Source organism: Oculina patagonica, chromosome 6 (assembly GCF_052425735.1).
Source record: "Oculina patagonica isolate OP01 chromosome 6, crgOcupat, whole genome shotgun sequence".
Lineage (NCBI taxonomy): Eukaryota > Metazoa > Cnidaria > Anthozoa > Scleractinia > Oculinidae > Oculina > Oculina patagonica.
Window position 1 is genome coordinate 21,326,904 of NC_135763.1, and position 18,508 is coordinate 21,345,411.

Sequence of the window (18,508 nt, forward strand, 5' to 3'; positions counted from 1 at the left end):
ACAAAATTATATTGCCTTGCTCCTGAGCAACAAAACAACCACGACTTGAAGTTCGTTTGGAATACTCGTTTTCTGAATTTCGATAAATTGCTAACTGAAAATTGTTTGGGAATATTGGTCAATATTCTCGGAAAGTGAGCGATACAACAGTCTCTCTATTGAAAACACATTATTTTCATTATTTTCATCCAACGTTTTGACAGTCGTATTACTCTTAAATTTTGATTTTAACCGTCTGATAGTGTTGAAATTTGAAGTTTGTAGGCATGTGAAAAGGCAACCAGTCGCCGGTTTCCATAGACGAGCTCACAATACAAACATGAGGAATTTTTGTATTTTAACGAGAGAGTTACGAACAAATTTACCTTAAACTGTCATATGTAGTATGTCCTTATTAAGTTTCGTCGTATTTAAAATTACTGAACAACAAATAGAAAATTTATAACTTATTTATTTTCGGCGCCGGCAGCAAAACACGAGCTTCCACAATTCGACAAGAAATAAACTATAAACTGCACACTATGAAGTATATTCGAAAAGCATGAATGAAATCATGATTGTTCAGTGAATACAACTCGCATTTTCATTCAAGTACATTACCTTAAGTTCTCAGTTTTACTTTTCGAAACGAACCTCCATTTTCCGAATCCGAAAGGCAGGGTGTTAAGCTTACACTCATGCATTTCTAAAATGCGGTACTCGGACTTTCCTTGCAGTTGTTTGAGTTCAGGTCTAGAAATTATGCTTTCACCGTTCTGCGCGCATAAAGTTGACAGAGACACCCAACCACATAAGTATTCACTTAAGTCTTTCTTTTCCTTGCCTTGCCGTCCTGTCCTTATACTTCGAAAAAGGGCTTGAGCGTGAAGCAGAAAGTTGTTGTCACATGAATCAAACTGGTGTACTTTTCATACTTATAAGCTTAAGCTTATTCGTCGCACTCGATTTTAACCGCTCCAGGGACAGCCGGACTTTTTTCCACAATAGCAATAAACCTGTGCCAAGAGGTAAAAAGACATCTTCAATATGTAATAGCTGTCGTTTTCTCTTGAGTTCCATTCATCTGAAGTGTCTTGACATTTTGAATTTGAGTCGAAGCAGTCAGTTTCTTTTTCGCTCGCTGCCATCTTTACTCTGATGTGACTCCAAAGCACAACACATTCTACTGGATGCTTCGATTTTTTTAGCAACTTCAATACTGTCATCATCGACAGAAGAGGATACCAGTGATTCGTGTCCGGTTAGTTTTATATCCTCACTAAATGCACGTTTTGATAAACTTGAACAGTAAGACATTTCGTGGCGCCGTTCGCTTGGCCGTTCGCTTGTTTTCAGCAGTTCGGCTCTTCTTGCTCAACTTCAAAAATTTGTTCAACCAATCAAAAGCGGGCTGTAAAAAATACTTTCTCGCGATTGGTTACTAGTTCGCGGCAATCGCGGCAAAAGCCGTGTACGTTGTTTTCTCGCGCGTCTCGCGCGCGAGGCTTGTTCTAAAAATAGCACACACGCAAATCCGATAGCACAAGACCCATTACCAGAGATGTGGACTTCTAGATCATGTACTTCTGTTAATATATAATACGCGCGGATATTTTGTTAGCTGCGAAGTACATGATACCAGTATGAACCAAATGTCCGCGCGTATTATATGTTAAACCATCGAATAAGGGATTCATTATGTCACTATTACGCCAATTTACACCAAAGTCAAAGTTTGTGTCGTTGCTCCGCTTTTCATCCGTATTTTTGCCCTGTTCAACATTGTATGCTGGCTCATATTTTGGTGTTTTCTTGACCTAAACATGTGTAATGATATCTGAGCTTAAAATCGACCGTGTACAACTTGGACAGTAACTTCTTTGCTTTATATACGACTCGCACAAATAACCCTCTTGAGTGTTTGCTTTCCTTTTAATTAATTAATTAATTAATTAATTAATTAATATCCGGCGTGACCATAGACCCGACAAGACGTTCGAAAATCCGCTGCCTGGAAATTAGCGTCGACCGTGTCGACAAAGAAAAAACTTAAGACGGAATCCGATCAAGGGTTGGAACGTTTTTCCCATACAAGGCCCCCCATACCAGGCCCCCCATATTAGGCCCCCCATACCAGGCCCCCCATATCAGGCCCTCCATACCAGGCCCCCCATACCAGGCCCCCCATGTCAGGCCCCCCATACCAGCACCACATAACATACATTAGTATATACACACTCAGTGATCTTGGTGTTTCAAGCAATCTGATTGGTTCGCTATCTCGGGCTAATGAGCATTATTCACTCCCTACGGAGTGAATAATGCTTTATCCAAACTGAAACAAAATGGCCGGCGTAAACTCGCGTTTCGCCGGCGTTTCTGAATCGCAAATACTAAGAATACAAGAAGATGCCGAACCAGAAAAGACAAAAAAAGGCTAAGAAATTTGGCCTGATGGTTTTCAAAGTAAGAGAAGACTACATATTTCGCAATTTGCAGCACAATGTCCACACAACTCGAGTACTAAAACGATAAACAATTGCTTACCGTCAATTCGCTTTTCGCCCAGCTTTGGCAGAAATGAATACCGCAGATTTATCGGCAGCAACATCAAGTGTTATTCATCAAGATCCTCCACGAATATTCAGGAAAACGTCTTTGTGCAAGAAAACATCCAGTTTTCACCACAGTTCTGCACACATTCAGTATAATCCAAACTTTCAGGTGGATCCTTCGCCAACTGCTCTTTCAATTTTCAATTCAAGTGAACTTCAAAAGCTTTGATTCAACGGTCAAAATGTTTTGCGAGCAAGTTTTTGATTCAGATTGCAGGTTTGAGTGGTGTTAAAGGACCATTTTGCTAGATTGTGACGAGGATTTTATCGAAGATTAACTAGATTTGCCATGTTTGAAGATTCTGTAAACTGTTTCGCGCATGTCGGTTAGTGCCGCTTGTATGTACGTTTTCCACGCATGAGTTGAGAGGTCAATTAAATCGACTTTAAATGGTTTCTTTCTGAAAACTTTGAGATCGCTTGCTGTTGAGATCACTTCGTGTGTATATACTAAATCCGCGGCACGGTGAATATTCTACCACTATTCACCTCGATTTCAAAGAATAATTGTTAAATATCCAGCCTCGAACAACAACATACTACGATATCAAGCCCCGAACGACAACATTCGATATCAAGCCCCGACGACAACATACGATACCAGGCCCCAAACTATACATAACATACAATATCAAGCCCCGAACTGAAACATACAATATCAAGCCCCGAACGACAACATACGATATCAGACCCCGAAAGACAACATACGATATCAGGCAACGAACGACAACATACGATATCAAGCCCCGAACGACAACATACGATATCAGGCCCCGAACGACAACATACGATATCAGGCAACGAACGACAACATACGATATCAAGCCCCGAACGACAACATACGATATCAGGCCCCGAACGACAACATACGATATCAGGCCCCGAACGACAACATACGATATCAGGCCCCGAATGACAACATACGATATCAAGTCCCGACGACAACATTCGATATCAGGCCCCAAACTATACATAACATACTGTACAATATCAAGCCCCGAACTGAAACGTACAATAACAAGCCCCGAACTGAAACATAGTAACATACAAGACATACAATATCAAGCCCCGAACGACAACATACGATATCAGGCCCCGAACGACAACATACGATAACAGGCCTCGAACGACAACATACGATATCAGGCCCCGAACGACAACATACGATATCAAGCCCCGAACGACAACATACGATATCAGGCCCCGAACGACAACCACAGGCGGCCCAAGCGCACTATGTGAATTATTCATAAAGTTTTAGCGAACGTGACCCTTGCCTTTGAGCGGTGTTGTGTTACAAAGATGCGATTTATAAGGGTTTGTATGGGAACTCAACGATTTTCTTTCAAAAAGAATAATATGTAATGTTTCGCTAATAAAATCGACTAACCTTATTGCCTTGTTGTATTCTTTGTTGTTTGTCCGCTTCTCAGGCCATTTTGAAGCGTTTTCGGTGAGTTAGCGCTGGCTGGTGGTGTTCCACTATAAACTTCTGGAACACCACCAGCCAGCGCTAACTCACCGAAAACGCTTCAAAATGGCCTGAGAAGCGGACAAACAACAAAGAATACAACAAGGCAATAAGGTTAGTCGATTTTATTAGCGAAACATTACATATTATTCTTTTTGAAAGAAAATCGTTGAGTTCCCATACAAACCCTTATAAATCGCATCTTTGTAACACAACACCGCTCAAAGGCAAGGGTCACGTTCGCTAAAACTTTATGAATAATTCACATAGTGCGCTTGGGCCGCCTGTGCGACAACATACGATATCACCCTGAACGACAGCATACGATATCAAGTCCCGGCGACAACATACGATATCAGGCCCCAAACTATACATAACATGGTAAATAAAGGTGACGGGCCTACTCGACTCCTACGTTTGTGACATTTGAACATTTGCCGTTCTATGTTAAATTCGGTCTTTCGACCTTTATTTGCTTCTGACGTCTTTCTGAGGGCATTGTTTTGTTTGGAGATGTGATGTATTGAATAGAGCCGTAAGATTGTGGCCAAGGAGTTGTTTAGAGGTCATTAGTCCGCGCTGCGGGATTTCCGTTTGTAGAGTTGAATGAAACCTCGAAATCTGTACTCTGCCACATGTTGTGCTAGTTTAGTTTGTTTTGGCTCAATTCTATTTGCAAGATATGCTTTAAGCTCTCAAAATGTTCGCCGTGGAAGGACAAGATCTGAAATGTTCCGTGAAAATGTAAACTACTTGCATGTTAACGAATAAAGAAAAAATTGCAAGGCCGATTGAACGGTTTGGGACTGTATTGAAATTCCAATATTTCGGAAAGCACGACCTTCCTTCTTCAGGGTCTTACAAAGAATGACTCTTAAGGCCTGATATCCTTAAGAGTCATTCTTTGTAAGACCCTGAAGAAGGAAGGCCGTGCTTTCCGAAATATTGGAATTTCAATACAGTCCCAAACCGTTCAATCGGCCTTGCAATTTTTTCTTTTTTCGTTATTTAGTTATAGCTGATTAGATCCTCTACAGTGAGAGGATCCGGTACTTCTATTTTGTCACGGTGGTCCTTGCAAATTCACGTTAGTTTACTTGCATGTTATTGATGCCGGGCCCGGCATTTTAATCAATACTGTTGCAAGATGTATTGTCTTATCACGGATTATCTTGGTCCGGCTTCGCCAGAGACTGTTTCAGCTTTACTATGAAAAAGCTGAAAGTTGGTTTCAGAGAGACATTCTGTGTTGTAAAGGCTATGCTTCTTGCATTATTTTCTGCAAAGCCTAGACAAGACCATTTTGAGTACAAATATTGGCGTTTTGCTCGGAACACTTTTAAATGTCGTGAGACCAAACCTCCCGGGGTTTATATCTTTTCAAAAATTCATCGCAATATAATAGCGAGAGTCCGTAACGGCGGGGAATCCGTAATAGCGGGGTGTGAGGGAAATTAATATTATAGACAATGACGAGCTTCTCAACAGTGATAAAACTACCTCGAATGTGTTTGTAATTCCGTTATGTATCAGTCAAATCGAAGGTTCAACATCCCCCCCCCCGGGCATACCCCGGGCATTTGACGCCTTTTCCTTCCCGGGGGAAGGGAATTTGATAATCAAAGTCTTCCCAGGGTTGGGGAATTTGATCCGACCACATAGGGGGTGGGAAATTTGAACGCAGACTTGATTTCTGGTTATACGTGTCCCAGTAAATGCACGTGGGTTTATAATCATGGCAGAGATCGATTATCTTCTATGTATTGGTTATCTTCTATGTATTAACTATAGAACAGAGGAAAAAATGTGTGGTCTATTTATTAGAGCCAGTGTGCAGACAGGAATTTACGATCATAAGAAGCTACACAGATAAAACAGTCGTCTGTTTAACTATTAATTTTCCCGGGGGTGGGGACATTTGATCACTGAAAACGGGCTCGTGGTGGGGCATTTGAACGGCTTTTTGGCCCAGGGAGGCGGGAATTTGAACGCAAATTTTCTAAAAATTCAAATGCCCGGGGGGTTGCCCGGGGGGGGGGGATGTTGAACCTTCGATTTGACTGATACATTATAGCGGGAGTCAGTTTGAGTCAAACCTCTAAAAAGCTCTAAACCTTTCACCTAGAATCTAGATTGTCCGTAATAACACCCCTCTGTAACAGACCTGGTGACACCTGATTTTCTACCAGGTTTTCAACCAAAATCGACCAGGGAAGTAAAAAATCCACCAGGTTGATTACTTACTTTTTGTATGCAATAAACTTAGCGGGGTAATCGTGCACAATTTTCCGCACCGATGTCGCCTAACGGCTGTAGATGACACCGTCGTTTTTTCGCATTGTACGTAAACAACTGAAATAATATACTCTTTGTATCCTGCTCTTAGACGGAGAAAAGTGGCAAAGGAAAAACAGAATCGAATAAAGGCATCGGACTTAATTTCTCTTATAACAAGTCCTTTTAGGCTTTCGCGTTATACGGCAAACGGGCCGTTTTGCGATCCCCGAGCGTTCTTTGTATCGAACAGTGCATTACAGCAACTAGATCCGCAATGGGTCAAATTTAGCAAATCATTGTCACAATGAGCCAATGAGTATAATCATACTATTGACACTGTCAGTTTGCACTTGGACTTAAAGCAGTCGTGTTATATTCCTGAAATCCTCTGAAATTCTCGCACGTTTTTGTCCATCAGAGATCATACACGGCACGCAATGCATGCAGAAGCGATGACGAATAGAAGAACAAATTCCGCCGACCGCCTTATGATATAAGGCGATGGACTGACGTTGTCGCCTTAAAATGATTCCTTTAGATGCATGTTACTTTTACAGTTCTTAGCAGGCCTGTAGGCAGGATTTAAAACGACGGTTCTTCAGAGCGCCAAAGATCTGAAAGATGCAACCGTGTGAATGCCGAAGATGTAAGCTACTACTGGGAGTCCAGGGGGCATGCCTCCCCGGGAAATTTTGAAAATTAGACAGGCCGAAATCACATTTTGTGCGTTTTGAAGGGAGTTTCATAGGCAACTAGGCAGCTTAAAGTAAACTTAAAAAACACGATTATTTCTAGTCCTTTTCAGTTAAAATCAAAGCTCCTTATTTTTGGAAGGGGAACGCGCTTCACCAGGCAACCAACCTTGCGCTTGACGGATTACACCACCAAAACATACATTTACGACTTAAATTCCTAAACCGCGTGTTGAAGGATATTCAGACAGATATTCGATATGTTTCAAAAACAAATTGGGAGAACGTTTCGCGGGATCATTTTCTCGACTCCCTAGTCCCTAGTTTGAACGTCTCTCAAGCCCTGCTAATCTGACTACAAGTTTAATTACTTTTCCAGAAGGTAAATGACATAAATATTTATTATCAAAAGAGCCTAGCCTAGCACCAAGAGACGAGGTTGTCTCGCACGGGCGCGCCTAAATTTAAACGGTCCGTTTACCATTAAAATTGCAAAATGTTAAAAATGCCGGCCCTTATTCGTTGATCCATTTTCAGTAGGTTATAGCATAAAGACGTCAAAATAGAAAACCGTTTGCTTATACAGGTCGAATAAATTGTCTCTTTTTTTCGGATTAAGCGAGCAATTACAAATACGTTTTAATGACTGCAGTCATCGGCATCAATAGTTTCATGCAGGCGAAAGCTACACAAAGTAATATTTAGACAGTACTTACAATTTGAGGCAGCTTAATTAAAATTTACCGTCATACGCCACTTGAATGATCTTGAATGTACTTGAATAACTTGCGTATTTTTTACATCACATTGTGCTGGAGGGCTGCAAAGTTTAACACGATATTTTTTACATCAAACGCCTCTCAAACTGCTCAAGGCTACTAAATCGACGAAAAAAGGCCGTTTAATACTCACCAAGAATTATTTCGGTCAAGCTGATTATCCTCTGCGTAGTTATTCGATAAAACGCTGTAGAAAGCCGGGTCAAAAATACTGCCACACATTTGTTTTGGGCCGCGCGCGCTGTTCAAATCGCTCTGAATCATTCACAAGCTCGTATTACACACAGAAAAGGAAACAGATCTGTTTTGTCTCTTCAGTGATGTGCTTGACAACGGAACAAGCGACAAAAACAATAGAAAAAAGTTAACAATTACCTTTTGCTATATTTACATCAAGTTATAGTCAAAAATCAAGTACCAGAATAATTTAAATCCTATTGCGTTATTTCCTATCCTTAATAAAAGGTAAAGATGTAAGTAATTATCCGTGATAACACCAACAACAATTTCTTATCAGAGTCTGAGAAAATGAATTTCAAAGTTCACAAGGTATAGGCAGGGGTATAGGCAAAATCTCACGTGTAGCCATTTTGTAAATTCGTCTTAAGTGATTCAGTGGAATTCAGCGGAACTTCGAATTTTGTTTTCGATGTTTGGTGTTGTTAGAAAAGATTTCTTTTGATAAGATATTTGAAGCAGTAACAAAAAAGTTTGCAATAAGGTGGAAATAATTCTGGTACATAATTTTGTCCAATAACTACTCGAAGTCCTGGTGGATTTCCTCTTAAAAGTTAAAATATCCCATTTTGATTCGGCCGTAGTAAATTAATAATATCTTTTGGAGTAAAGAACTCTTAAAGTTCATTTTCTTGTTTTGGATATAATTACTGAAATTTGAAATGCGCAAGCCTGCGAACCAGTGATTGTCAACTTACAGTCTGTGGAAACTTACTCAAAATAACACAAAACTACACATTTTCAAAATCACTACCCGGTTTTCGAGTCGTCACCTCACCGAAAGTCATTGACGCTTAGAATAACTCTCGAGGAAGTAAGCGATATAAAAAGACGGCTGAACCTCAGGCTATCCGATAGGATCCTTAAAGCTGTATAATTAGCTACTTGTTACTTTTATGTAAGCTATGCTTATATTACAGCTAGAATACCTACTCTTTTGGGCCAGGACGCTCGTTTGGTATCATAGTACGTAAAAGAAACGTAACACAAATGATAATTAGTGGCTATTTTGCCCAGAATGAGGGAAAAGAGAACAAATTCCATTTCCCACTTGATATTTTTCTGTAATCTCAGAAATTCTAAAAACATCGCAGTCACAGTTGTAAAATTTCAGAAGTACCTCAGTCCTTGAAAAATGATCGATGTAAGAAATAACTTACTGATTTAATTTATTCTTTATTTTATCGTGAAATTTTAGGTGATTTAGTCACATTCAAATGGTGTTTAATTTATGTGACTTAATTGCCATCAATAAGGGTGTGCAGATGGAGAAATATGGACAACATTCAAACGGGTGGACAATTGTCACGATTCTTTTAAAGTGTCAGTTTCGGTTTGCAGCATAGCTGCATGATCGCTCAAAATATTTGACCGCGATGCCTCAACGCTGTTTTAGTTTCTTAGCCGGACCTGAAGAGAATTTAAAAAGTAATGAGTGTTGGCAGTTTTTTTTAGCTTCATGGACGTATCCTAGTCTCCCTCGCAGCCGTTTTTAGTGTCGTCACGCAACATCCTCCGCTCCTAAAAACGACTGCGAGGGAGACTATTACCGGCCAGGCTAGCCGGTGAATGGTGTTTGTGTTTCACAGGTACAGTCTTACTTACACGCTATTTCATCGAGTTTTTGGAGAATTACAGCTGTTGCCGATCTTGCTTTCAGGAATTTGCGTAGAGCTAAGATTTTATCTTGCCAGCTTTTACCTAAAATTATAATTAATATTGTTAAATTATGGTCATAAAGGAAAATATAGGCAATAATATAATAGACTGTTAACATGTAGCAGTTTGTTGTTTTCCACTGATTACCATATTGAATTCAATTTGGTCTCCTTCTTTTTTCGAAGTTAGATTCAGTTGTTCTACATTGCCAAACTTGTCAGACTGTATATTATATTTTAATATTATTCACTGAAGAGTAGTTCCCGTTCTATTCTCGTATTAAAGCCCCTCATTAAACGTATCGTGCATTTGAATTACAAAATTTAAAAAGTACAAAAATTGAAATTACAACGTAAAAATACTAAAGTGTGGCATTTATAATTCGTATTTATTTTTATGTTCTTTGCTTTTCATAAATAAACCGACATTATGAAGAACTTTACATCATAGAAAGATTCTACAAGTGAAACTTGGTCAAGTAAGTCAAAATTATCTGGCAATCATTTTTGTTGGGCAATATTTTGGAAAATTGTAAAGGTTTTATGGGAAGATTTTAATATAAGTTTTTTTGGTAACTCTTTTCATATTTTACGGGGAAATTGTAATATTATCTAGGTGTCGGTTCTTTTAGTATTTCGAGGGATATTTTATTAACTTTGGGATATTTAGGGTTTTTTGGGAATTTTTTATCTTGGGTAAACAACGGCAAACCGAGCGGCTAGCCGACACAAGCTATCAAAGAACTAATACTAAAATTTACGGCCAATCAATTGACTTAATACTCGTCAACTCGAATTCCAAATCACATCTTTAGACTTTACATCGAACAAACTTGTATTTAAAGATATCTTCCTTTCAGAAACGAATATTACAAACAAATGAATTAGTTCTTTGATAGCTGTTCAAACATATTTATTCATATTTATCTAAGACTCGTGCGTGGCTACAAGTTAGTCAATTATATTTATCGCTGTTTATCCTTTCGCTATAACTTTCAATTTTATTCTCGGATATTTATATTTTTCTCGGCAGAATTGTTTTACCGATTTATTTTATTGCGCTCGTAATTTGTGTTCACTGTAATTGTTATGTCGAAAACAACTAGCTTATTTTCAATGTTGATACATACGACCGGATTTCGCAAACAGAAAATATTACTTTTAATATACTTTATTCTCGAGCGTAAAATGGAGCAAACAACTAGAATCTAGAAAATAATTTCCTAAGCTGTATTTACGTTATTTTCATTCACTAAATTAAGAATATTTCCTAAGAGTAATCTCAGCTGTCGTAGTTCCCGATGAAGCAATTTCTCGCAATGATTAGTTTGTTTTTCAGTGTAAAACGCTTGCACGTTTTGGTTCAGATTCGCATAATAATGAGTTTCCTTAGAACTCATTATTATCTAGTTTTCTGACTCACTCCTAACACCTTAATCCTTTGTTCCCTTCTCGAAGAGGAAAACTTAGAATTCCGATACTTTTGCGAACGGGAACTTAACTTTGTTTACGTGTACACTTAGTTCAGTGGAACAACTTTCCTCTTGTTCGATTACTATTCTCTTTTTTTAGCCGTTCTTGACACAGTTATTCCTGAAAATACAGATTTTTACTTGAGTAAACAAATCGGACTAGGTTTACGATTCGATTGTTCTTGCCGTCCAGAACAGCTGAGGTTACTCGATTTATCCATAACAAAGAAGTTTACTTTTGTTTTTTAATTGAATTTATTGACTTTTTATACCTAATCGTACCTTTTTGGTACGCTTCGGCGGCATATCAGGCGAGTTTGGTCGAGCCATGGTTCGTATTTTGGCGAGACGTAGTCGAGCCAAAATACCCATGGCGAGACCAAACGAGCCTGATATGCCGCCGAAGCGTACCAAAAAGGTACTATTAGGTATTTACCGTACCCAAATGTAGCCAAAAATCCGGTTATATTTATCGCTCTGTTGAAGCCATGCTTGCAAGGTACGTACTGCAAATGTGTCGACTTGGTCTTCAACACTTTTACCAAGTTCCTCTTCTGCCTTTATTTCCACTCGTTTGTTTAGAGTTTTATTCGCTAAATTTTAGAGTCAAAATTAAGCGAAAATTTTGGAAAATCCGACTCCATTTTTTCAGTCTGAATGCGGTCTCAGTACTCGTCAGCAAACATCGCGCAATTGGTGAGCACGCTCAAGTTTAGTTTTGGCGGGAAAGATTTTCTCTTTTTACGACCGCTAAACACCGCTAAATTTAAATTACAAAGTTCTGTTTTATTGGTAAAACCTCTTTTCATTTCATCGTACAGTAACACTACTTTACTTCATGGTGACCGTGATATGGTGGCATATCAGGTCAGTGACTTGATATCGTAGGATATCAGGACAGTAGATCGCGCTTCTGATTGGCTACTTTCGAATTTGGGTACGGTAAAGGCTTAAATAGAGCACGCATTATGCGGCACAAATCAGTTGTAATCGGAAGAGCTATCTTACGAAATTAAACTTATTGCCGAGAAGCTTTGGTCTCCTTCGTTGCTGTTTTTCCTAAATCTGCTTCGCAACATTTTTGTCCATAAAGATAAAAATAACAATTAATATTTACCTGAATAAAATGTGTCAAGAACTATCATTTTCCTTGGTGTAGGCTTTGGTTGGTTGGGCCATATAAGGTCGATGAGGTTTTGCGGTACAGGAATCAATTCTATGTTAAATTTCTTGAGTTCCTGGTGACGTAACAGTAGTCTCAGTGAAGTCACAGCACTCTTCGCATTTGAGAGTCAGTTGTATAGAAAGCGGTTACTATACCTTGAAGATTTGATCCCATTCACCTGCAGGGATTCAATTAATCAGAGCAAACGTTATGACATTATCATGTTACCAATGGACAAAGTAGATAACTGAAAAATGCTTTGAAACACATTGCCGTCTGTATACAAAACCTCACGCGCGCGTTTGGTTTCTATTATAGCCACAGTATTTTAAAATTCAGTTTTCGTAACAGGTACGTGTTTTGTTTCACTCCTAAGCAATTATTTTCAAACTATACATTTCGTACTCGTAAAATCTGGAAAAAATGTTTTGTGCTTTAAATCTGGTAAAAGTTACCCAGTCCCGCATATCACAGACTTGACTTCAAGAGTAGCAGTTCTGTGTAATGCACGATGTATACTAGTTTGTCAGAATTTCATTTTACCACAATTCCGGACATTAAGCTAGCCGGGACATTAAGTTACCCAGAACTGACGGACATACTTCTATTGTGTAAATAGAGCGTAACAACTACTTACATATGGAGATAAGAAAAGGATCTACTCCTACCCTGGAGCCTTTAGGTAGGTTCTGAAATGACAAGAGCAATTACAATATTCGTTGTTCTAGATATAGAATACAAACCACGATGCTAGAAAGCATAGTAACACACAGACTAAAAACGTGATTAATTATGAGAATGAAAATCCTATCAGAAGTTTTATTCCCTTTCGTTTCGTTTAACCGCCCTTGTAGCTTAGATTTGTTTTAAATCTTTAGGACTAAAGCCACTGAGTCAGTCGGTCCACTAAACATCTGGCTTCCCGGTCGGCTAACATAACCGACTTTCTTACGCTTGCTTACATTGCTTGGTTAAAATGGGCTACTTTTCTTTCCAGGGAATGCAAAAAAGTTCCAAATCAATGCATGAAAATGTGTTTGTTTGTTTGTTATTCTAAGATTATTGCCAGTGTGAAGCTAGTTCAGGAAACCAAAAAATAAATTGGAGAAGAGAAGAAAACTCAACTGACTTACTTGAACAAGCCACTGTGTCTGACTAGGAGTTCCTTTTACTCCTGTAGAAATTATAATATTTGGACGCCAATAAATAATTGCCAAATATAGAGTACTTTAAAAGCTCTTTTAAAACCCCTCTCTCTAATAAGACCCCTCCTCCACCTTCTGGAAGATTTATTTTTGTAGTAAGCCGCCTTCTATTAAGCCCCCCCCCCCCCCCCCAGATGGTAGATCATGACATTTTACGAACAAGAAAACAACGTAGCTTTAAAGTATATCATAATCCTTATTTACTTGTTATTGTTTCTATGTTAAAAAATGTTTTACCAAACCGCACCAAAACCTTTAACAATCCACTTCTTTTGTTTTATATCTTCCCTATCTGATATATGATTTAAAATAACCCCATCTCTTACATGTAAGTCCCCCCTCTAAAAGGCCTAAACAAGTAATACAGTCAACTCTCTCTTAACGGACACCTCTATAAGACGGAAACCAGTTAAAGACGGTCACCTGGTGTTGGTCCCGTCCCTTCTTGTTCGTTTCTCAGTCATTTTACTGTAACTTAACTCCCTATAAGACGGACATCTCTGCAAGACCCCCCCCCCCCCCAACCACCCGATCTTAACAGAGGTTTTACGGTTGGAGTTGGCGTAAATAACTACTTTATGATCCTCCACGAGGAGCTTTTCTTTAATGGGGCCAAACATGGAGTCATGGAAGTTTTCAAAAACTTGAGACGTTTGTAAGCGGTAGTTTTGGTGGGAATTGCGTTCGTGCAGTGCGTTTGACCGCTGTGGAGACCGTCCATAACTGACCCTCTCTTTGTATAATCCAGTTACAGTCTAATTCCATGTCAGCTTGTAAGAAATATCTTCCATCTGTCCAAAGAGTAGCCTTTGTTCCAGTAATAATGGCAGTTCCTGAAATGCAACATTTTTAATTTGTTTGATGAAGGAGATAAGCCAAATTGTATGTATGTTTATCTTTCCTGTAAAGCTCTTACCGTGCGATCCACTGAATCCTGAGATGAATTCCCTTCTTTGATGTTGTGGCGCAACATCTTCGCTCTGGAAATTTTTTTAAATATGTCGACTTAAATAGTTATTCAGGAAAAGTCCCAACTAAGATAAAAAGGTAATTCTAATTAACAATTAGATTATTCGCTCTCAAATTCTGTGAGGTGATAGTTGATGACGCCGCAGGCCGAATCATCTATCACCTCATAAAAATTGGGAGCAAATAATCAAACTGTTTTGGAAGAATTCTTACTACTATACTGCACGATTTTCAATTATTTCTGCATTCTATAGCCCGCGCAAACTGGTATACTAACAGCTGATAGTACGCGAGCAGCTCAACCAATCAGATTGTCGCATTTGCAGTATACTAGTAGAATTTTACTGAGTTGCTGTATGAAAACTGCATAAATCTTTTCTCAGTGTTTTCTTTTTATTATATATTTATTATAACAACTTGTTAACTACATCTCATCTCTGAGCTCATGTCATTGCCGCGTTCACGATCAATCAGATGAACAAAACACACAATAAAAAGCAAGAGAAAATCAACAGGATGTCTTGGTTACCTGATGTGCATCCATGGAAGGTACGATGTAAGCTTGTATTCCAACTCCCTTGACTGACACATTGTTCATCACATTCCTCAAATCTGACAACCGTTTGGTTGTGTTGACTGAAGTGCGTGGCAAAAACTAAATCATCAAAGAAATGGTATTGCTCTGGTAATCAAGTGGTGATACAGTGGAACCCCGATATAACGATCTTCGATATAACGATATTCCCGATATAATGATGAATATGTTATGTCCCGGCAATAGTAAAATGCATGGGACGGAACCCCGATATAACGATTCCTCGATATAACAATATAATTTTACTGCCCCCTTGGCATATCGTTATACAGTGGAACCTCGATTTAACGAACCTCTATATAACGAAGACCTAGGTATAACGAACGATTTTCTTCAGCCCGGTTAAAGTTAGAGTAAAATGTATGGAGCAGTACCTCGATATAACGAACCTCGATATAACGAAATCCTCGTTTTAACGAACACAATCCGGGAGCCCAAACGTAAAATGTACCTCGATATAACGAATTTTAGTTAACACGCGACAAAACATGAATGTAAAACAGACCAACAAGGATGAAAATACTTTAATCCTAACAGGAAAGTCCCTTGGCTATTCGTTAAATCGAGGTTTCACTGTATCGGGGTTCCACTGTACATCAATACGTCAAAAGAAGCAAACACTGCGTTTTAAAAAAGGCTCGCTGATAACAAAGTGCAAAACATTAATTAAATGAGGCTAAATTCAGCATTTCCAGGGTAAAAAATTCTATGATTTAATTGGCCGAATTAATGCGAGAGAGAACCTCGTGTTCTCAAGATACACGTTCAATCTTTATTGTCACTAACCTGTTGTTTTTCTTCTGAACACATTCGCCGCTGTATAGGATCTTGAAAGGAAGATACATCTGGAATTTCCGCCATTCCTTAAATAAAAGAATGAACATCATGATATAGTTCCAAATGTTACTTTTAGAAATAAATTGTCCAATGCCAAATGATGAAATCAGCGGTAATAAAACAAACATAACCAACAGACAATAACTGACCCGTGGCAAGTATAACGCTGAGGATCACAGGGAACATTTCTACCATTTTTACTCCTCTGAATTCACCCTTATACCAAAACATGTCACCACCATAGTTTGTGTCGTTTGTGATTTCAAGGTAGCAGAGACAAGTAGTGCAGGTACCGGCTGTGGTTGATGGTGCAGCAACACGAGTAAATAAACCACCAGTGAAGTTTCTCAACAAGAAGATCAAGGACGGAGATTTAAAAAATTGTTCTAGACTGCCGCTCGCAGCTCAATCACGATTCGCATCATCCGAATTCGTGTTAGGAAAAGAAAGAGAATGCTCGTAATCATAAAGTGTTCTTAATTATCTTGGGTTACCCTAGCAACACAAGAAATCCGAGAGGACAAATGAGCCGGTATTTTTGACAAAACGAAAAGAAAAATATATAAACAACTAAATAAGATGGATAACCCAAACTCCAAATGAATTAGTTTTTTTATTGATTTAAACGAAGTTTTTCATCTAAGGCCTCGTCCACATGCGACCTCTAATGCGTTTTCGTTGATGCTTTTTCGCCTATCACACTGATACTACCTAAAACAGTCATCATTTTCATCGAAAACGCATACAAAACGCTGTTCAAAGTGACATTTGGAAATGGAAACCTATCGTATCTGTGTGGACGATAGGCGAAAACGTATCGACAAAAACGCATCAATCAAAACGCATTAGTGATGACGGGGCCTAACGGGGCCTAATGCGGAATCTACGCCAAGATTACTTTACTGTATAGCATAGCTTATAGTTGCGAAATGCATTCGATAAGAAATTGTAAATGAGAGGGTGCTTTAAAAAATTCTGAATGTAAATGAACATAATTAACCTTCTATCGTTCATCAAAGCCCTGAATTTATGAACTATTTGTATATACTGATGTACTAGACAAAAAAAACATGTGAGGTTTCTTTCTTTTTGTTTTCCTTTTATATAAATCGAGTTTAAAAGGATTATGTCACCTGGGACATGTGGGAAGTCTACGTACTTATGACATCTAATTGCTCGATGAGCCTTGATCTCATCGCGAAAGATCAGTCACTAACGTACGCTAAAAATTGATTTCCATTTCATCTTGGCGGAAAGTGCTCCAGCCTGAATTTCCCTATTGCACATTTTAAAAATACTAGTCAAATACGACGCTAAAAAAACCGTAGGCCGGAGTTGAAGCGACAGTACATGATGGATATCATAATGGATGTCCCATGGTTTCCTCGACGATGCTCGTATGTAGCTCAGTTGCCGCAACCTGTTGATGCCAATGGCTTAAAAAATGTCAATTTTGCACACAAAAATTGGATACCAATGGTTTGCTGTAGACTGCCCTTTAAAACCTTTCAGAACTTGCCCTCCAATACTAAATTAGTAAAATAAATATGATACCAATGTATATCACTTACAGTGCAACTGCTCCTACCAAGGCCACCCAAGAAAATTCTTTGCAAATAAACCAATAGCCGAGTGTTTAAGTGTTAAAAACGATAAAAAGCTTCTGTAGTGTGCAGCTTGCTTAGATTGATAATTTGTTGCAATTCTATTTGTTATCGTTCGAGGTTTACATTTATCAATTTGCACAACATTTTGTCAGGTGGCCTTGGTTGGAGAAGTCACCAGTAAGTTGTAGTCTAAAAACTGAAAAAGGGGGGATGACGGCGAAAGGTTAAATAAATTTGGTCATTTTTTGTTATAACGGAATACAAATACTGTCAGTAAAAACACTTTGCAAGCAGACCATATTTTGCTGTAACACTTCGCGGACCGGACCTTTTCTGGAAGCCCACAGCCTTACATACATACATACATACATACATACATACATACATACATACTTTATTGCATAGCTCCCCCTTGGGGGCTCTTCCGCCATACAGAAATTAAAAAGATAAAAGATAAAAATATTTACAATAAAGAAGAAAAAAGAAAAAAAAAATCAGAAAAAAGGGGTATAGTTGAAATAAAAAAATTCGCAATTAAAATTATATACATTACAGTTAAAGGGGCATTTACAAATTTATAATATGTTTAAAAATTCTCTTTTTAAAAAGGTTCAGGTCATTTGTCTCTCTAATGTTCTTAGGCAAGTTATTAAAGAGCTTCGCTCCACGGTAGGCAAAAGATCTCTGCCCTGTCTTTAGTCTACACTTCGGCAGCTCAAGATCGTTTTTCTGCCTGGTGTTACGTGTGTGTGTTATTGAACGTCGCTGAAAACGAAGATAGCTTGGAGTGGCATTATTTAAACATTTCCTTACCATTACTAGGTCGCCTTGGCTTGGGGTTTCTAACCTGTAGTCTATAAACCGCTTTTCAAACAATTGTACATGTTCTGTAAAGGAAATTTGGAGGTGCCGTTTTAACCCTTTTTCTTTCTTTTTTAGGAGCGAGAGTC

General features: G+C 38.6%; 1 protein-coding gene across 1 annotated transcript in view; it reads right to left on the bottom strand.

Moving 5' to 3' along the window:
* Positions 1-16,342, bottom strand: part of LOC144658791 (xaa-Pro aminopeptidase 1-like) — a 43,917-nt gene extending 27,575 nt beyond the window's left edge. The window contains exons 1-10 of the mRNA XM_078519271.1: positions 16,101-16,342; positions 15,901-15,977; positions 15,049-15,174; positions 14,467-14,530; positions 14,279-14,383; positions 13,479-13,519; positions 12,983-13,034; positions 12,501-12,523; positions 12,298-12,418; positions 9,656-9,751 (exon numbers count right to left, since the gene is read on the bottom strand). Coding sequence (XP_078375397.1) covers positions 9,656-9,751; positions 12,298-12,418; positions 12,501-12,523; positions 12,983-13,034; positions 13,479-13,519; positions 14,279-14,383; positions 14,467-14,530; positions 15,049-15,174; positions 15,901-15,977; positions 16,101-16,182 — 787 coding nt within the window. The 5' untranslated portion in view covers positions 16,183-16,342. The remainder of the gene's footprint in view (positions 1-9,655; positions 9,752-12,297; positions 12,419-12,500; positions 12,524-12,982; positions 13,035-13,478; positions 13,520-14,278; positions 14,384-14,466; positions 14,531-15,048; positions 15,175-15,900; positions 15,978-16,100) is intronic.
* Between the last annotated feature and the right edge of the window lie 2,166 nt (positions 16,343-18,508).